At 61.0% G+C, this 15,052-nt stretch overlaps 3 protein-coding genes across 3 annotated transcripts; 2 read left to right on the forward strand and 1 right to left on the reverse strand.

The window, feature by feature from the left end:
• Nucleotides 1–4,097: 4,097 nt before the first annotated feature.
• Nucleotides 4,098–7,715, forward strand: VTJ83DRAFT_6576 (uncharacterized protein; the record flags this gene model as incomplete). Its single annotated transcript, XM_071013302.1, has 2 exons — nucleotides 4,098–4,224; nucleotides 4,375–7,715. 2 exons carry the CDS (start codon nucleotides 4,098–4,100, stop codon nucleotides 7,713–7,715), a joined length of 3,468 nt encoding a protein of 1,155 aa, XP_070864203.1.
• A 683-nt stretch (nucleotides 7,716–8,398) lies between these two features.
• VTJ83DRAFT_6577 (uncharacterized protein) lies at nucleotides 8,399–10,342 on the reverse strand (the record flags this gene model as incomplete). The annotated part of the gene is made up of 1 exon (XM_071013303.1): nucleotides 8,399–10,342. The coding sequence occupies one exon, from the start codon at nucleotides 10,340–10,342 to the stop codon at nucleotides 8,399–8,401; it is 1,944 nt and encodes a 647-aa protein (XP_070864204.1).
• Nucleotides 10,343–12,218: 1,876 nt separating this feature from the next.
• On the forward strand, nucleotides 12,219–14,321 carry VTJ83DRAFT_6578 (uncharacterized protein; the record flags this gene model as incomplete). Its single annotated transcript, XM_071013304.1, has 3 exons — nucleotides 12,219–12,453; nucleotides 12,519–12,693; nucleotides 12,794–14,321. The coding sequence occupies 3 exons, from the start codon at nucleotides 12,219–12,221 to the stop codon at nucleotides 14,319–14,321; spliced, it is 1,938 nt and encodes a 645-aa protein (XP_070864205.1).
• Between the last annotated feature and the right edge of the window lie 731 nt (nucleotides 14,322–15,052).

Below are 15,052 nucleotides of genomic sequence, written 5' to 3' on the forward strand. Positions count from 1 at the left end.
TTCCACCTGCGACCTCAAGCTCCACGTTTTGCGCGTCCAGTGCGGACTCTGACTCGACTCGGGCTTGACGACTGGCACCCTGGAGCTCCTCTGCGCTCCCGCTCACCGCGGCAAAACCGAGACTCAACCCAAGCGGCAATCGAGTACTGACCTAGAGAAAACAAGTTCTGTTGGCACATGCAATGCGTCCTGGTGGCCCAGGCGCAGCAACAAGCAAACGGAGGAGGCCAAACAGCCCGTAAGTAATACAACCAAAAAAAAGGAGCGTGGGATGGAGGAGAGAAGACACGCTGGGAAGAGGTGCCGCCCGTCCACGTCTTTGGGTGGAGGTTCGGTTTATGGTACGCAGTGACCCCTCCCCCTTGTCAGACACACCCCAGCGCACGCCCTGGACGCACCCCTGGTCTGAAGTGTGGACTGGACGGAAAATGCCCGGGACCTTGAAGCTGTGGAGCTCCCCTCGCACGCACCGCGCATGCAGGGTGCCGCTGCTCTAACAACGGGTGGCGGGTGGTGGTGGTGTGGTGGGTTCTTCGTCTCTCCCACATGGATGGGGGTTCCTCGCTCCTCGCAGGCTCAGGTTCCTCGCTGGGCTGGGCGCTCTTCCCCAATTGGGCTGCTGTAAGTCTGAGGTGTCTCTCTTTCCCACTGCATCCATGAACCCCTGCTTGAAGAGAGAGGTTGGTGAAGGTGCGACTCGGGCTGGTCTTTCTGCAGCGCAGGTGCAGCAGCCCCAGGGCGGGCAGGCGCTACACTAGCACTAGGTGCCTCCAACCCGATCTGCAGAAACCGGAAGGAAGGTTTGGCTCTTTGGCCTACGGAGCTCGTCATCGTGGCTGCCCACCACGAGTTCCATCACGCACGGCCTGACGTCGACGTCAATTCAATCTCGAAACGAAACGAGCCGAGCGCCCAGTTCCGAGCTGCCGGCCGGCGATGAGAGGTTGCATTTCCCTTTTGCTCGCTGCGCTTGCTGCCCAAATCGAACGGGCCGCGCCAACCCCGGATTTTCCTCCGCCAGCTGGAACACGCTGTCTGAGAAACCCACCTCACCTCGGTTTGTGGTTGGCGTGCATTGGGCCTCGTGGGGCGGCACGCTGCAGACTTGTCTCCCGAGTCCTCCCAACCTCTCAAGATCTCCATGGACGCAAGCCTTGGAAGAGCCGCCTGCCAAGGGTGCCTACCTCTTTAAGGGAGCTCAAACACCGCAAGACGACCAGCAATGCTGACGCCATTACAACGCAGCCTCCGGGCCTCTCCGCCGACCGCCTCAGAAGCACAGGTCTCCCGACTAGCTCTGCGCCGGAGCACCGCGCCGAGGGGGGGCGGGAAGCGCCTCGAGGTACTTGGCAGGTAGGTAATGGAGGGTGTGCTGGAGCGGGAAGGTTCAGCCTTGAAATAGCAACAGCTGCGGCAGGTGATCTTCGCAAGCGGCGGTCAAACGGTGTGGGTGTGTGTGTGAGAGCGGCTCAACGCGGACCTGTCGTAGGTAGGTCAAGGTAGTGATGACCTGACACGAAGGAGAGGACCCTCCCCCCCCCCCCCTTCCCCCAATTCCCTCGTTGCACCTTTTTTTGGGGAAGCCGAATGGATGCCTATGTTCGCCGCGGCAAGCAGACTTCGAGACGTCATGTTGCGCATCCTACTTGTATGCCCTGCGCAAGCCTCAACCACGCACCTCGCCTTGCGGAGTCTGCGATGTCACCCTGACAAATTCTCGAGGAATTTACATCTTTGTATTGCGAGCAGTCCAGCTAGATACAAATTTCCCTCATCTTGGAGGTGCTGCCATGGCGCAGCCCCTCTCGTCTCGGATCACCCGTTCCGTCCATTACGAAGTCGCCTCGTTCGGAAGAACAAGACCGTCAAGCAGTGGCGCGAAGCGATGTCTGTTTACCTACTCTCGATGCTCTCTCGAGAACCTACTGCCCCTTTGTTTTCCGTGTCGAATCGAAACACCTCAGCTCTGGGTCATGCATTTATCCGGAGGCTCTCCCCAAAACACATCGAACCTAGCGAAACGAGTCTGCGGAGGGAGCCCCGAAGGTTGAAACAACCAGTCATGTGCACTGGGGACGGATCGACGCGCGACAATGTCCGGTTGGAAGTCCTGAGCTCCCGGCTATTCAGTCTGATCAAACTCGGTCATCCCCTGGGGCAGGGCAAAGACCTGGAGATACATACAGTAGAGTCGTTACAGAGTCAATTCGGAACTAATCCCAACGAGCATGGCCCTCCCCCAACGTCAACCCTCCCCAAACACCAAGCAGTTAGACCCTTTTCCCTCCGGAACGTCTGCAAAATGGAAATTACCTCCTGCTCGTCATGCTCGCTTCCCCGCCGCCGAACGGGCCGCAACCCCTCCTTGAGTGTTGGGGAGTGGAGCTCTTCCATGTCCGAGCCATCCCTCGACATTGAGCGAACCGAGAGAGCGGGATGACGTTGCGATCAAAGCAGGAGCTTGTTGTTGCCTTTCGCGGCGCAACCCCAGAATCTCGGCAAGCCACTGAAATGCGAGGGGGGCAGACTCTCGCGGTGCATCATCGGAACGCAGCAGTCCATCCCGCAGCGCAGCGCCGTGCGGAGTTGACGCCGGGGCGGGGGGTTTGACTTGGGGACGGCCGCGCTAAATCCCAACTAAATCCCTCCCTCCCCCGCCACAGCAGATCGTGCCGTCGAGGGGCAAGGAGAGAGAGAAAGGGGTCTTGGTGATTTGACAACGGACAAGGATACGCCAACGGCAACTCACCCTTCTTCTCCAGCGAAGGCCTTTGGGGTCTATTCACAAAGAGCTATAGCGGCGACATCTATCTTCTCGATATCACCTGCGGCGCTGCTGTCTGGAATTATGACTCGTCATTCCCGAGGTAAAAAGAAAAGGGGGGGGGGGGGTCGACTTGAGTTGTCCCGAAGGAGGGGTCGGAGCTGCACAGCGACGCTCATGCCCTGTTTTACTCCCCACCTCTCCTGACCATCTGCAGCCTTCGAAGGGTTCAAAGAACTACTGCGTAGGTCCCCATGGACAACTGGTCAAAAGTCGGTGAAGCATTCGGCTTCGAGAGGTGCCAGTGTGGCCCCGGCTTGCGTCAAGATCTGGAACAAGGGACAAGGGAGCCCAGAATCTCTGCGGATCTGGCCCGGACCTCGTGGGCGCCGAACCGGTGGCTCTCTCCGATCGTGGGTGACCTTGTCTGTGCCAGACCGCCTGCTCGGGATGGGGGTGGAGCGAGTATTCGACAGCAGCAGCGATGAATTCTCCTCGGCAGTGACCGGTGGCTTGGGTTTTGGGTTTTAGGTTTTGTGGAGACCGGGCAAAGGAATGGGTCTCTTGCTGATGGAGGCGCCGACTCTGCGAGGAATGGATCCAACATGTGAATCGATGATGTACTGTGTATAGGTGTCCTGTGAAGTGATGGTAGCCTTGAAACGGGAGTTTTTGTGAGCCAACGACATTGTGGCAAACCGTCTTTTCTTTCCAGAGAGCGCAACCATGCCTCGGTTTCGACTGTATTAGATTCTGGGATCCGCCTCTTCTGTTGTGAGCGTTGCGAGCGGAGCGTTGGGAGATTTCTGCCTGCGAGGTTAACAGGAGCGATCATGTTATATCTCTGTTGACCCCGCAGGCAGGCTATTCTCATGAAGAGCGTATTAATACTACCTGTAACTAGGTGCAGGCCTGGCCGGCGAGAAGAGTCATCGTACACTTCGACAGATGTCTGGTTTGTTCACAGTCCTCCAGGCCTCAGCTCATCACAACCCGAAATGCTTGAATACAATACTTGCAAAAGTCAGACGCAGGTCTTTAGGAACAACAACTTAGAAGCAATAACTCTTGTTGTGCATCAATACTGGACATTCCAGGCGTATGGAAGGAGGATTTGTTGGACATTGCCTGAGCTTCCAGGTCCAATGTCCCAGGATTGGGGCTCGTTCCCCACCGAAGAGCACCCCGTCCCCTCGCAGCTCTTATCGGCCGATAAGAGCCGCCTCCAACTTTCTCGGCCGCGGGGCAGAAAATAATTTTGGAGCACGTCCAATCCTCCACACCCAGTCGCCCTCTACGTGGTCCAGCTCTACGGACGACGGGACAAGCCGCGATGGGCTCGATCGACGACGGCTTCGAGGCCCTGCTGGAGCCATTCTACAATGGCAAGAAGCTTACCGATCCGATATCCACAAAGGAAGACAAATACCAGCTTCTACCAGCCTTCCTCAAAGTCAAGGGTGAGTCGCTCAACCCCCAGATGACTGCATCCACGGGCCGTCGAAGTGCTTGTCGGAGGTTCCAATGCCAAATGGCGCCGATTCCCATCATGCCGATGGTGGTTTCAGCTTGATGACGAGGGAGTTACGGCTAACCGGCGTCCCCTGCAGGCCTCGTCAAGCAACACATTGACTCCTTCAACTTTTTCGTCGAGCACGAAATCAAAGACATTGTTCGCGCCAACCGCTCCATCCGCAGCGACCAAGAAAAGGATTTCTGGCTCGAGTTCACCGACATCCGCGTCGGCACCCCGACCCGAAATGACTTCTCCGACTTCCAGGCACGCGATCACGTCACTCCCATGGAGTGCCGCCTGCGCGACATGACCTATGCTGCCCCCGTCTTTGTCGACATCGTCTACTCGCGCGACCGCAAGAAGATTGTTCGCAAGGACATCCCGCTCTGCCGCATCCCCATCATGCTCAAGAGCGCAAAATGCTACCTCAGCAACGCCTCCAACGCCCGCATGGAAATCATGAACGAGTGCCCCCTCGATCCCGGCGGCTACTTCATCATCAACGGCACCGAGAAGGTCATTCTCATCCAGGAGCAACTCAGCAAGAACCGCGTCATTGTCGAGGCGGACGAGAAGACGGCCACCGTTTCGGCATCCGTCACCAGCTCCACCCATGAGCGCAAGTCCAAGACCTACGTCATTCTCAAGAAGGACCGCATCGTGCTCAACCACAACGTGCTCGTCGAGCCCATTCCTATCGTCATCATCCTGAAGGCCTTTGGCGGCCTGTCAGACCTCGAGATTATGGAGCTCGTGGCCGGTGGTGACGCCCTGTACCAGGATGACTTCCTCATCAACTTCGACGAGGCCGCCAAGGCTGGCGTCTTCACCCAGCAGCAGGCCCTCGAGTACGTCGGCTCGCGCGTCAAGATGGGCGGGCCCAAGAAGGGTCGCTCCATGGCGGCTCCACGCCGGAGTCCCGTTGAGGAGGGCCTTGACGCCCTGGCGAACATCATCATCGCCCACGTCACCATCGAGAACCTCGACTTCTACCCGAAGGCCGTTTACGTGGCCATGATGGTCCGCCGCGTCCTCATGGCAGCTCACAACCCTAAGCTCGTTGACGATCGCGACTTTGTCGGCAACAAGCGTCTCGAGCTGGCTGGTCAGCTGCTCTCGCTGCTCTTCGAAGACTTATTCAAGGGCTTCGTCTCGGGCCTCAAGACGAACATGGAGTATTTCTTCAAGCGACCCAACCGGACCTCGGCCTACGACCCCGTCGGCCCCATCAGCGGCCAGGGCCAGTTCATCACCCAGGGCCTGAACCGTGCCATCCAGAGCGGCAACTGGAGCGTCAAGCGCTTCAACATGAACCGCGCCGGCGTCACCCACGTCTTGAGCCGCCTGAGCTACATCGCCGCCCTAGGCATGATGACGCGCATCAGCAGCCAGTTCGAAAAGACCCGCAAGGTGAGCGGTCCTCGCGCCCTGCAGCCGTCTCAGTGGGGTATGCTCTGCCCGTCCGACACGCCCGAAGGTGAGGCTTGCGGTCTGGTCAAGAACCTTGCCCTCATGACACACATTACCACCAATGCCGAGGAGGAACCTGTCAAGAACACCATATTCGACCTGATCCCCGGTGTCGACCCCATTCGCATGTTCTCGGGCAGCGAGATGCACAAGCCAGGGTCGTACATCATCCACATGAACGGTACCCCGTTCGCCTTGACCAAGGACCCAAAGCAGTTCGCCCACAGGTTCAAGACGATGCGCCGCCGTGGTCACATCTCGCCCTTCATCAGCATGTACATCAACGAGCACTTCTCCGCCATCCACATCGCCACCGACGAAGGCCGAATCTGCCGCCCGTACATCATCGTCAAGAACGGCAAGTCGAAGCTGCTGCCGGAGCACCTGCGGCTCCTCCAGATGGGCAAGGCGACGTTCGACGACTTTTTGAAGAACGGCATCGTCGAGTACCTCGACGTCAACGAGGAGAACGACGCGCTCATTGCCATCAGCGAGGACGACATCAACCGGTCGACGACGCACCTCGAGATTGAGCCCTTCACCATCCTGGGCGCCGTCGCCGGCCTGATTCCGTTCCCCCACCACAACCAATCTCCCCGCAACACCTACCAGTGCGCCATGGGTAAACAAGCCATCGGCGCCATTGCCTACAACCAGTTCAACCGCATCGACACGCTGCTCTACACGCTCGTGTACCCGCAGCGGCCGATGGTCATCACCAAGACGATCCAGCTCATCCACTACGACAAGCTGCCTGCGGGGCAGAACGCGACCGTCGTCGTCATGTCGTACTCGGGCTACGATATCGAGGACGCGCTCGTCCTGAACAAGGCTTCGTGCGATCGTGGGTTTGGCCGATGCCAGGTCTTCCGCAAGTACACGGCCGAACTGCAGCAGTACCCCAACGGCCGCAAAGATCGGCTGGGCGGCGTGCAGAAGGACGAGGAAGGCCGCACGATCGCCAAGCACGCGTGCCTGGACCGCGACGGCCTCGCTGTCGTGGGTTACCGCGTGCATTCGGGCGAGACCATGATCATGAAGGAAACACCGATTGACCAAGCATCGACAGGCATCGGCAGCGATCGTGGTTCCGACGACTTCAGGCCAGCACCCGTCAACTACCGCATCCCAGACCCGGCCTACATCGACAAGGTCATGGTGTCCAACACGGAGCGCAACACGGCCATCATCAAGGTCCAGACGCGCCAAACGCGCCGACCGGAGCTTGGCGACAAGTTCTCGTCGCGTCACGGACAGAAGGGCGTCGTGGGCATCATTGTCGAGCAAGAAGACATGCCCTTCTCGGACTCCGGCCTCGTCCCGGACATCATCATGAACCCCCACGGTTTCCCCTCTCGCATGACAGTCGGCAAGCTCTTCGAGTGTCTCACGGGCAAAGCCTCGGTCGTGGCCGGCGAGCGCGACTACGGCTTCGGCGACGCCTTCCGCTCCCACCCCGTCGAGGAGATGGGCCGGGTCCTCATCGAACACGGCTTCTCGTGGGAAGGCAAGGACTATTTCACGTCGGGCATCACCGGCGAACCCCACGAGGCGTATCTCTTCAACGGCCCCATCTACTACCAACGCCTCAAGCACATGGTCCAGGACAAGATGCACTCTCGCTCTCGGGGTCCGCGCGCCATCTTGACGCGGCAGCCTACAGAAGGTCGCTCGCGCGATGGTGGCTTGCGTCTCGGTGAAATGGAACGCGACTGCCTGATCGCCTACGGCGCGTCGCAGCTGCTGTTGGAGCGGCTGATGGTGAGCTCGGACGGGACCCAGGTGGACATTTGCGAGCGGTGCGGGCTGTTGGGGTACAGCGGGTATTGCCAGACGTGCAGCAGCACGAGCAACGTCACGCCCATGACGATGCCGTATGCGGCCAAGTTGCTGGTGCAGGAGCTGATTAGCATGAATGTCGGGGTGAGGCTGCTGCTGGAGGATCAATTCCCGCATCCGAAGTAGTAGGACGGGTTTGGCTTGGCGGCGGACAGGGGGTGGTAGGCGGTTGGCGAGCGGAGATTGCCGGGGAAGATGAAATCATGGAGGCTAGGGAGGACGGCGTTCGTGGTCAAGGGTTGGGTTGGTGCGCTGGTTCCTTGGAGTCGTCGGGCTGCGGGGATTTGCATGGCGGCGTCTGGACGGTTTGGCATAACCTGGTTTGATTTGAGCATGGCGTCGGGGTACATGTCGATGCGGGTGATTCTTGCTATCTGTTCCCTTGATACGAACCAGACCAGCGGTATATATATATATATCTATATATCTTTCGGCCCGCATCTTCCCATCTGGATGTGCCGCACTGTTCGGGTGCGCACACGTCCCTTGGCTGTGCAATGGTTTTCTTGAAGTTGTGTTCATCATCATCCTCATCCTCATCGGATGGCATAGACCAGAGCGGTGGTTGTGGCGGTCGTATTATCATGATGTCGGCGTATGGCTGTAATCTATCTGGCTCGTTGATACCCGCTCCCAAATGCGTCATGCTCGGTGGTGGAATCCAATCCAAGCGACCTGGCTGCCGCGCTATGGGACATGACCGTGCTCATCAGGAGGACCATAAACAGCCCCGCGCTGCTTTCGTGGTTGAGACTTGATATGGCTCTCCATCCTTTCCGGCGCATCGCTGCGCTTTCATGAATCCTTAATCACCCCTCCTCCTCCTCCTCTTGGCCCTCGCCTTCGACCCTCATCCTCTTGCTCCTCCTCCTCCTCCCCCCGTCTTCTTCCTCCCCTGACCCGTCCTGGCCCCTTTCCTCCTTTTCCTTTTCCTTTTCCTTCTCCTCCTCCTCCTTCTCCTCCTCGACCTCTCCTGCTTGCTGCTCCCCAAAACCGCCGCCACCATCGCCGCCGACTTCCACTCCCGCCCTCCCGGCTCCCTTCTTGTCCTCGCCGACCGCCCTCACCCCACCTGCCCAAACCTCAAACTCGACCGCGCCCCGCAGCCCGGGTCCCGACTCGGCCGCGTGCGACGCAAACACCACTTTCATGTGCCGCTGCCAGCTCGTCGCCGCTGCCGGGGTTTCCGCGGCCGGCGCGGCGCAGCCCCCCGAGCCAGCGACCGACGACAGCGGGCGGTGCATCCTCCGCCGCCTAAACAGGACGATGCGCGCCCCGAGCTGGGTCGTCCAGACGAGGCCGAGGGAGGGCGTTTTCATGGGCTGCGGCGGGGCCGGAAGGGGCTGGGAGGAGCGGGACGGCGAGGAGAAGCACGGCCAGGGTGGATCGTCACCCCAGCCCGTGAACCAGCGCTGTTGGTGGTCGAGGAGGAGCTGGGTCGGGAAGAACGGGAGGGGCTGGGCGGCGGTGGCGGACGAGGGAGGAGGAGGAGGCTGAGGAGCGGAGGACGGGGCGGCCGGGTCAGGGTCCGCTGGTGGGTGGGTCCCTTCGGGGATCGGGTGGACCCCGTCGTCGGAGTGCAAGGGGAGGTTGGGGATGGAGTGCGTGGGGGGCCGCGTGCGCGACGCGAGAGGGGATTCCTGCGTGTGCCTTGGGACGAGCCCCGGCGGCGGGGGAGGACGGTGCAGGGAGGACGTCGGGGTGGGCACCGCCGCGAGGCCGGGGCCGGGGCCGGGGCCGGGAGCGACGGCGAGGAGGGGATCGGCGCCGATGCGGTCCGCGACCTGGTTGGAGACGACGACGGCCAGGTTGTGGCGCTGGGCAAGGTCGCGCAGGTGCATGCCCAGCTTGAGCAGCTCGGCGGCGCGGGCGCCCATGTTGGAGCCGTGGCGGCTCCCGTTAGGGCCGCCGCGATCGAACTCGGCGCGGTAGTTGGCGGCGACCGAGTCGAGGACGACGAGGCCGATGCGGCGGCGCTCGACCTCGACAGGGACCTGGAAGTTGATGATGTGGTCCTGGCTTTCGAGGTCCGGGGTCACGGTGCTGAGGATCTTGTCCAGGGTCGGGCGGCTCTTGGGGGGCAGGGATCGGAAGAAGGGGTTGGCGGACAGCATCTGGGCGAGGCGGCGGGTGGAGAGGGGCGCCTCGGTGCTGAGGTAGAGAGCCGGACGGCCCAGGCCGTGGGGCGGGGGCAGCTGGACGGAGAGGAGCAGGGTGAGGAGGAGCTGGGTCTTGCCGGAGCCGGACTCGCCGGTGATCTCGGTGATGGAGCCGACGGGGATGCCGCCGGCGAGGGCCCGATCGAGGCCTGGGTCCAGCGTACTGATGGTGCGCCATCGGGCGGCGAGCGAGGCGGCGGTGCTTTGGAGGGCGGGACGGGGCTGGGGGACGGGACGGGGGACGGGACGGGGGACGGGACGGGAGCCGAGACCCGCACCACCGGAACCGGAACCGGAACCGGAACCGGAACCGGAACCGGAACCGGAACCGGAACCGGGATCGGGCCGGGCCGCCGGGGGCGTCACCGCCGCTTGGGACTCTTCCGAGACGCCAAGGTCGGCATGCAAGGCATCGAGGACGGCCGCGGCGAGACGGCGAATGTCCAGCAGCGGTAAGCGGGTGCGTTTCCCCAGGTCGGCGGCCTCCAGGGTCAGGAGATCGCAGGTTGAGATGTCATGTTTCTCCAGGACGGGCATCAACCTCGCGAACTGCCCGACGGGGAAGTGCGGGAGCACGCGCGACAGATCCGTCATGGGTCGGTCATGTGCAGGGCATGCAGCATGGCCGAGATGGGTGGAAGGTTTCCAGGTTGGGTTGGCGAAATGCCCAGCAGAACCCGGAGCCGGTTTCAAGTGAGACGCGTGCGCCTCGGTGGTACCGCGCCCCCGTCGCTGAAGCGAAGCCAAGTTTAGCAGGGTCGTCTCCGAGGAGGGTCGTCGCGAAACAGAAGCGAAAGGCGCGCCAGAGGCGGCTTGCGGCACAGTGCCTGCAGCGCCTTCTGGTACGGTGCGTCGACAGGACCTCAGGTCGCTCGGGTCGCTCAGGTCGCTCGGGTCGCTCAGGTCGCTCAGGTCGCTCAGGTCGCTCAGGTCGCTCAGGTCGCTCAGGTCCGGCAGCTGCCAGGTCGAGCTTGGCGCTGTTCGGCGGGGGCCGAGCCTGGGGGGGGGAAGGGTTTGGCCAATCATGTTGCGCCAGGATCAAAACTTTGTTGGGGGAACGAGATTGGATGAGAGGCCAAGTTCAATGCGCCCTCTGGCTGCGGTACTGTGGTAGCTACGACGCAGTACTGTGTACTATAGGACTGCGTCGTTACAAGAGGTGTGTACTCCAGTATGTAGTTACTGTGTACTATACTGCGTAGTATAGTATACATTCTACAGTACGCAGTACGCAGCAGTGAGGCGAGCGCATCCAATCAACGTGGACGCGACGGCCCACCACCACCACCACCACCACCACCACCCACCCGACACCAATTCCTTCCTCACTTTTCTTCTTCTTCTTCTTCTTCTTCTTCTTTTGCCTCCCCCTGCTCATCGGCAGCGACAGTCTCATTCCACACGTACGGTGTACTGCGTACGCAGTAGGTCGCCGACCGACCCCTTTCATCTGCACCACAGCCACCTGCACCCAGAAACCGCCCGAGAGGAAAAGAGCAGAGACCCAACGTGGCGTCGGTACGGTGTAGATTATGCAGCCGGGCGTGCAGGCCAGGCTGCCTTGCCAATCTACACGTGTACCAAATGTTCGACATGGCCCGTCCCCCAATCTGCACTGTCTCAACCTTTCGATGCCATTTCTTCCCGCCCTCGCAGGCCAAAATGCCGCTTATGGCCTTGTGGCAGCGACAGGGCTCGTTCGGGTCATCCTCTCTGCTTCCCCCCTGCAGCAGAAACCCCTGACCTCGTCGGTTCCTGAGCGTTACCCCTGTCCCTCGTGCACGCCCTTGACCAGAAACGGTCAAGCTCAAAAGGCCCGCTTCTGCAGCCGCCGTGTCAGGCCCCGGTCCCTCTCCACGCCTCCTCCACTGGCGATCGAGGAATTCAACGGGCTGTGCCCGGGGTCATCTTGGCTCGCAAGGAACAGCAAGGAACGCCGACCGGGCGCCTAAAGACGCAATTTCCAGCCACTGAGCCACTGGGCCGCTGGGCCACCGCCAGCGGACGGAACGAGCACGGAATCTAGAGAGAGCCAGAGAGACACTGATGGTCCCATAACGTGCAGAGCAACATCGGCTAGTCTGGGCACGCTTGGTTATTAACAAACACGACCCGGCTCGGCCGGCCTCGCTCTCCTTTTGTCTCTTTCCCTCTCCCCCCCCCTTTTGGGCCGACTCTCTTTTTTGCTTGCGACTCCAAGTCAGTCAGTCAGGTCGTCGACGCCACCACCGTCGACATCGAGAAGGCCATACAGGTGCTGTGGGTCGACAACGTCCGTCTTGTTGTCTCGCACAGAGGTCCGGCATCTCGGTAGCAACTCTCTCTCATCCGTCTTTTTCTGTCGCTCCTTTTTTTGTTTGCTTCATTCGTTTTTTCTCGTCTCGTAGCCGGCCAGCCGTCTTGACGAAACAATTCACCTGACCTCACCACGCTCTTTTTCGACATCCGCAACCTCCCAACCCCCCGCAACATGGCCGCCACAAGCCTTCGATTCTTGACGCTCCTGGGCGCCGTCCACGTCCATGCCCTCGCCTTCCCCGGCCCGAGGCCAACAGTTCCCGCCCCCCTTCCCGGGGAATTTTTTGCCTGGGCTCCTCTGCCGACGCCTGCTCCCAACGCCGGCCTCGTGCGTCGCCAGGCCGAGCTGCCCGACACCTACCTCCTCGCCCCCGACAACACGTGCGGCTTCATCAGCGCCAGCTCAAGTAAGGAGACGTCCCGTCTCTGGTCCGGTCCGGTCTGGCGCCCCCAAGCTAACACGGCTCGCTAGGATCCCCCTATGCCTGTGACAACGAGGCCGCCAAGTGTGCGTTTCTGCCGCCCTCGGGCCGCAATCCTGGCGTGGCCGCCTGCTGCGAGGGAAGCAGCTGCAGCTTTCGCACCTCGTGCGTGGTCAAGGATGACTGCGACAAGGACTGCCAGGCCGATGCTGGCATTCTCAAATGGTACGGTTCTCTCTCTCTCTCTCTCTCTCTCTCTCTCTCGCCGTAGCGTGCCGTAGCGACGGGACGCCAGGCCAAGCCAAGCCCGCTAACACGTCCGCAGCGATGACTTTTGCGCAACCATCTCTTTCCCCGGTGGCGTGTTAGACTACTTCTGCACCACCAGGAGGCAAATCGGCGTCGTCAGGGCCCAGACCACCCACGCCGGGGACCGCGATCGCGAAATGGAGACCGTCACGCCGACCCCCACGACCTCCTCCAGGAGGACGTCGTCTACCACCACCTCGTCCAGTTCGTCGACGTCATCGTCAACCCAATCGAGCACCAGGTCGTCGAGCACCAGGTCGTCGTCGACCGAGTCTTCTTCGACCGAATCCTCGACGTCTTCCGAAACCACCGAAACCACCACCACCTCTTCAACCGCCACGTCCGAGGGCGAGAGGGGAGCCCCCACCACGGCCACGTCGAGCAGCACCGCGGCCGCCTCCGCCACCGAGACCAACGACGCCGAGGCCGCCCCGGCATCCTCCTCGACCGGCGCCATCGTCGGCGGCGTCATCGGCGGTCTCGCCCTCGTCGCCCTGGTCGGCCTCGGCGCCCTCTTCCTGCGTCGGAGGTCCAAGAATGACGACGACTACCCGGCGCCGCCCTTCATTACGCAGCAGCCGATCGCGCCCATGACGCAGACGCCCGCCCCGTCTTACCCCCAGAACACCACCACCTCGTCCCACATGGCAAGCTACCCAGCTTCGAATGACATGTCCGGATACGGAGCCTCCAACAACATGTCGGGCTATCCGGCTTCCAACGACGTGTCGGGCTATCCGGCTTCCAACGACGTGTCGGGCTATCCGGCTTCCAATGACATGTCCGGCTACTCAGCTTCCAACGCCATGTACGCCGTCCCTGCCGCTGCCGGCGTCGGAGCCGCCGCCGCCGCCGCCACCCACGGCTACCACAACCAGCAGCATTACCCGCATCACCAGCACACCAACTCGTACTCGACCGGCCACAACCCCAGCTACTCCATGAGCCACGGTCGCAACCCTTACCCGGACCCGAGCCCCATGTCCGCTCCCGGTGCTAGCCCCCACATGCAGCAGTACCAGCATCAACCCCACGCCCCGCCCCCGGTCAGGCAGCCTTCCTACTACCAAGCCCACGATGCCTGGTCCAACCCCGCCGACGTTCCCGACCGCCGCGATAATTCCACTCCCGTGTCGACGTACAACGGCACCACGCCCGTCCAGCCGGCTTCCGCCCTGGGCCCGATGCCGGGTGAGCCTCCGTCGTCGCAGGGCAATAGCAGCGGTGTCCCGTTGATCCTGCAGCCTGGTATGGGTTACAGGCCGTACAGGCCCGCAGGAGCCTCGACGGCGCCGACTGTGTCGAGCATGTCGGCTGAGAGCCCGACTGCGGAAGCGAGGGCGGACGAGGCTGGGAACTCTACGCCGCAACCCGCTGCTGCGGCTGCTGCCGCGTCCGGTGCGGCGACGACAACGACGCCAGCGGGCAACCAGCAACAACAGCCCCAGGCCCAGCCTCAACAACCACAACAGCAGCAGCAGCAGCAACAACAACAACAACAACAACCTGGAGCGTCCGGTTCGGGAGTTGCGGAGCTGCCGTAGTCAAAGCCACCATGACTTGGTTTCTTTTTTTTTTCTCTTCTTTCCTAGCCCAACTCTACGTGGGCGAGGCTGGGACGTCTGTTGGCGAAGGATCGTGTTTTTCACACCCGTCATGAGCAGTATATAAAAATACCCACACCAAGACTACAAACAGAAAAAAAAAGTCATCATAGGGAGGCGCATTTCTCTTCCGTCACGTCATGGGAGGAGTTCTTTTTGGATATGCAGTTGGTCAGGTGTCTGGATGATTGGGATGCACATGAACCGGGAGAAGGTGTTGGGAGGCGGTGTCGGCATCGAAAATCATGCAGAAGGGATGATGCGCAGGATGGAAGACGAGCCGAGAGGCACATGACGGAGGAGAGCGGAGGGGAAGGGGAGGAAAGGAAAGGAAGGGGGAGGGTTCGGTGGATGTACTATGTTTTGGCATTGGCGGCAACACACACGAGACAACGACAATCACCGCCACCGCCCGCGCCGCACATACATACATTCATACAACCCCGGGTACATCTGAAAAGGTTTTAAGGCTATTCTATCTTCACTACTACTTATATACAGCGCCGCGCGCAAGCAGAGAGACATGGCGATCTCTCCGCCGCTCACTTGTGTTTGTGTTGGAACCTTCTTGTATATACATACTTAATCATGACCTTTTTTTTTCCTTTTGACGTTGGCCCCGATGGGACCTCCAAAGAAGCAAGCTGGACACGGAAAGGAGAGAGAATGTG

This window comes from Remersonia thermophila, chromosome 6 (assembly GCF_042764415.1).
Source record: "Remersonia thermophila strain ATCC 22073 chromosome 6, whole genome shotgun sequence".
NCBI classification, from domain to species: domain Eukaryota; kingdom Fungi; phylum Ascomycota; class Sordariomycetes; order Sordariales; family Chaetomiaceae; genus Remersonia; species Remersonia thermophila.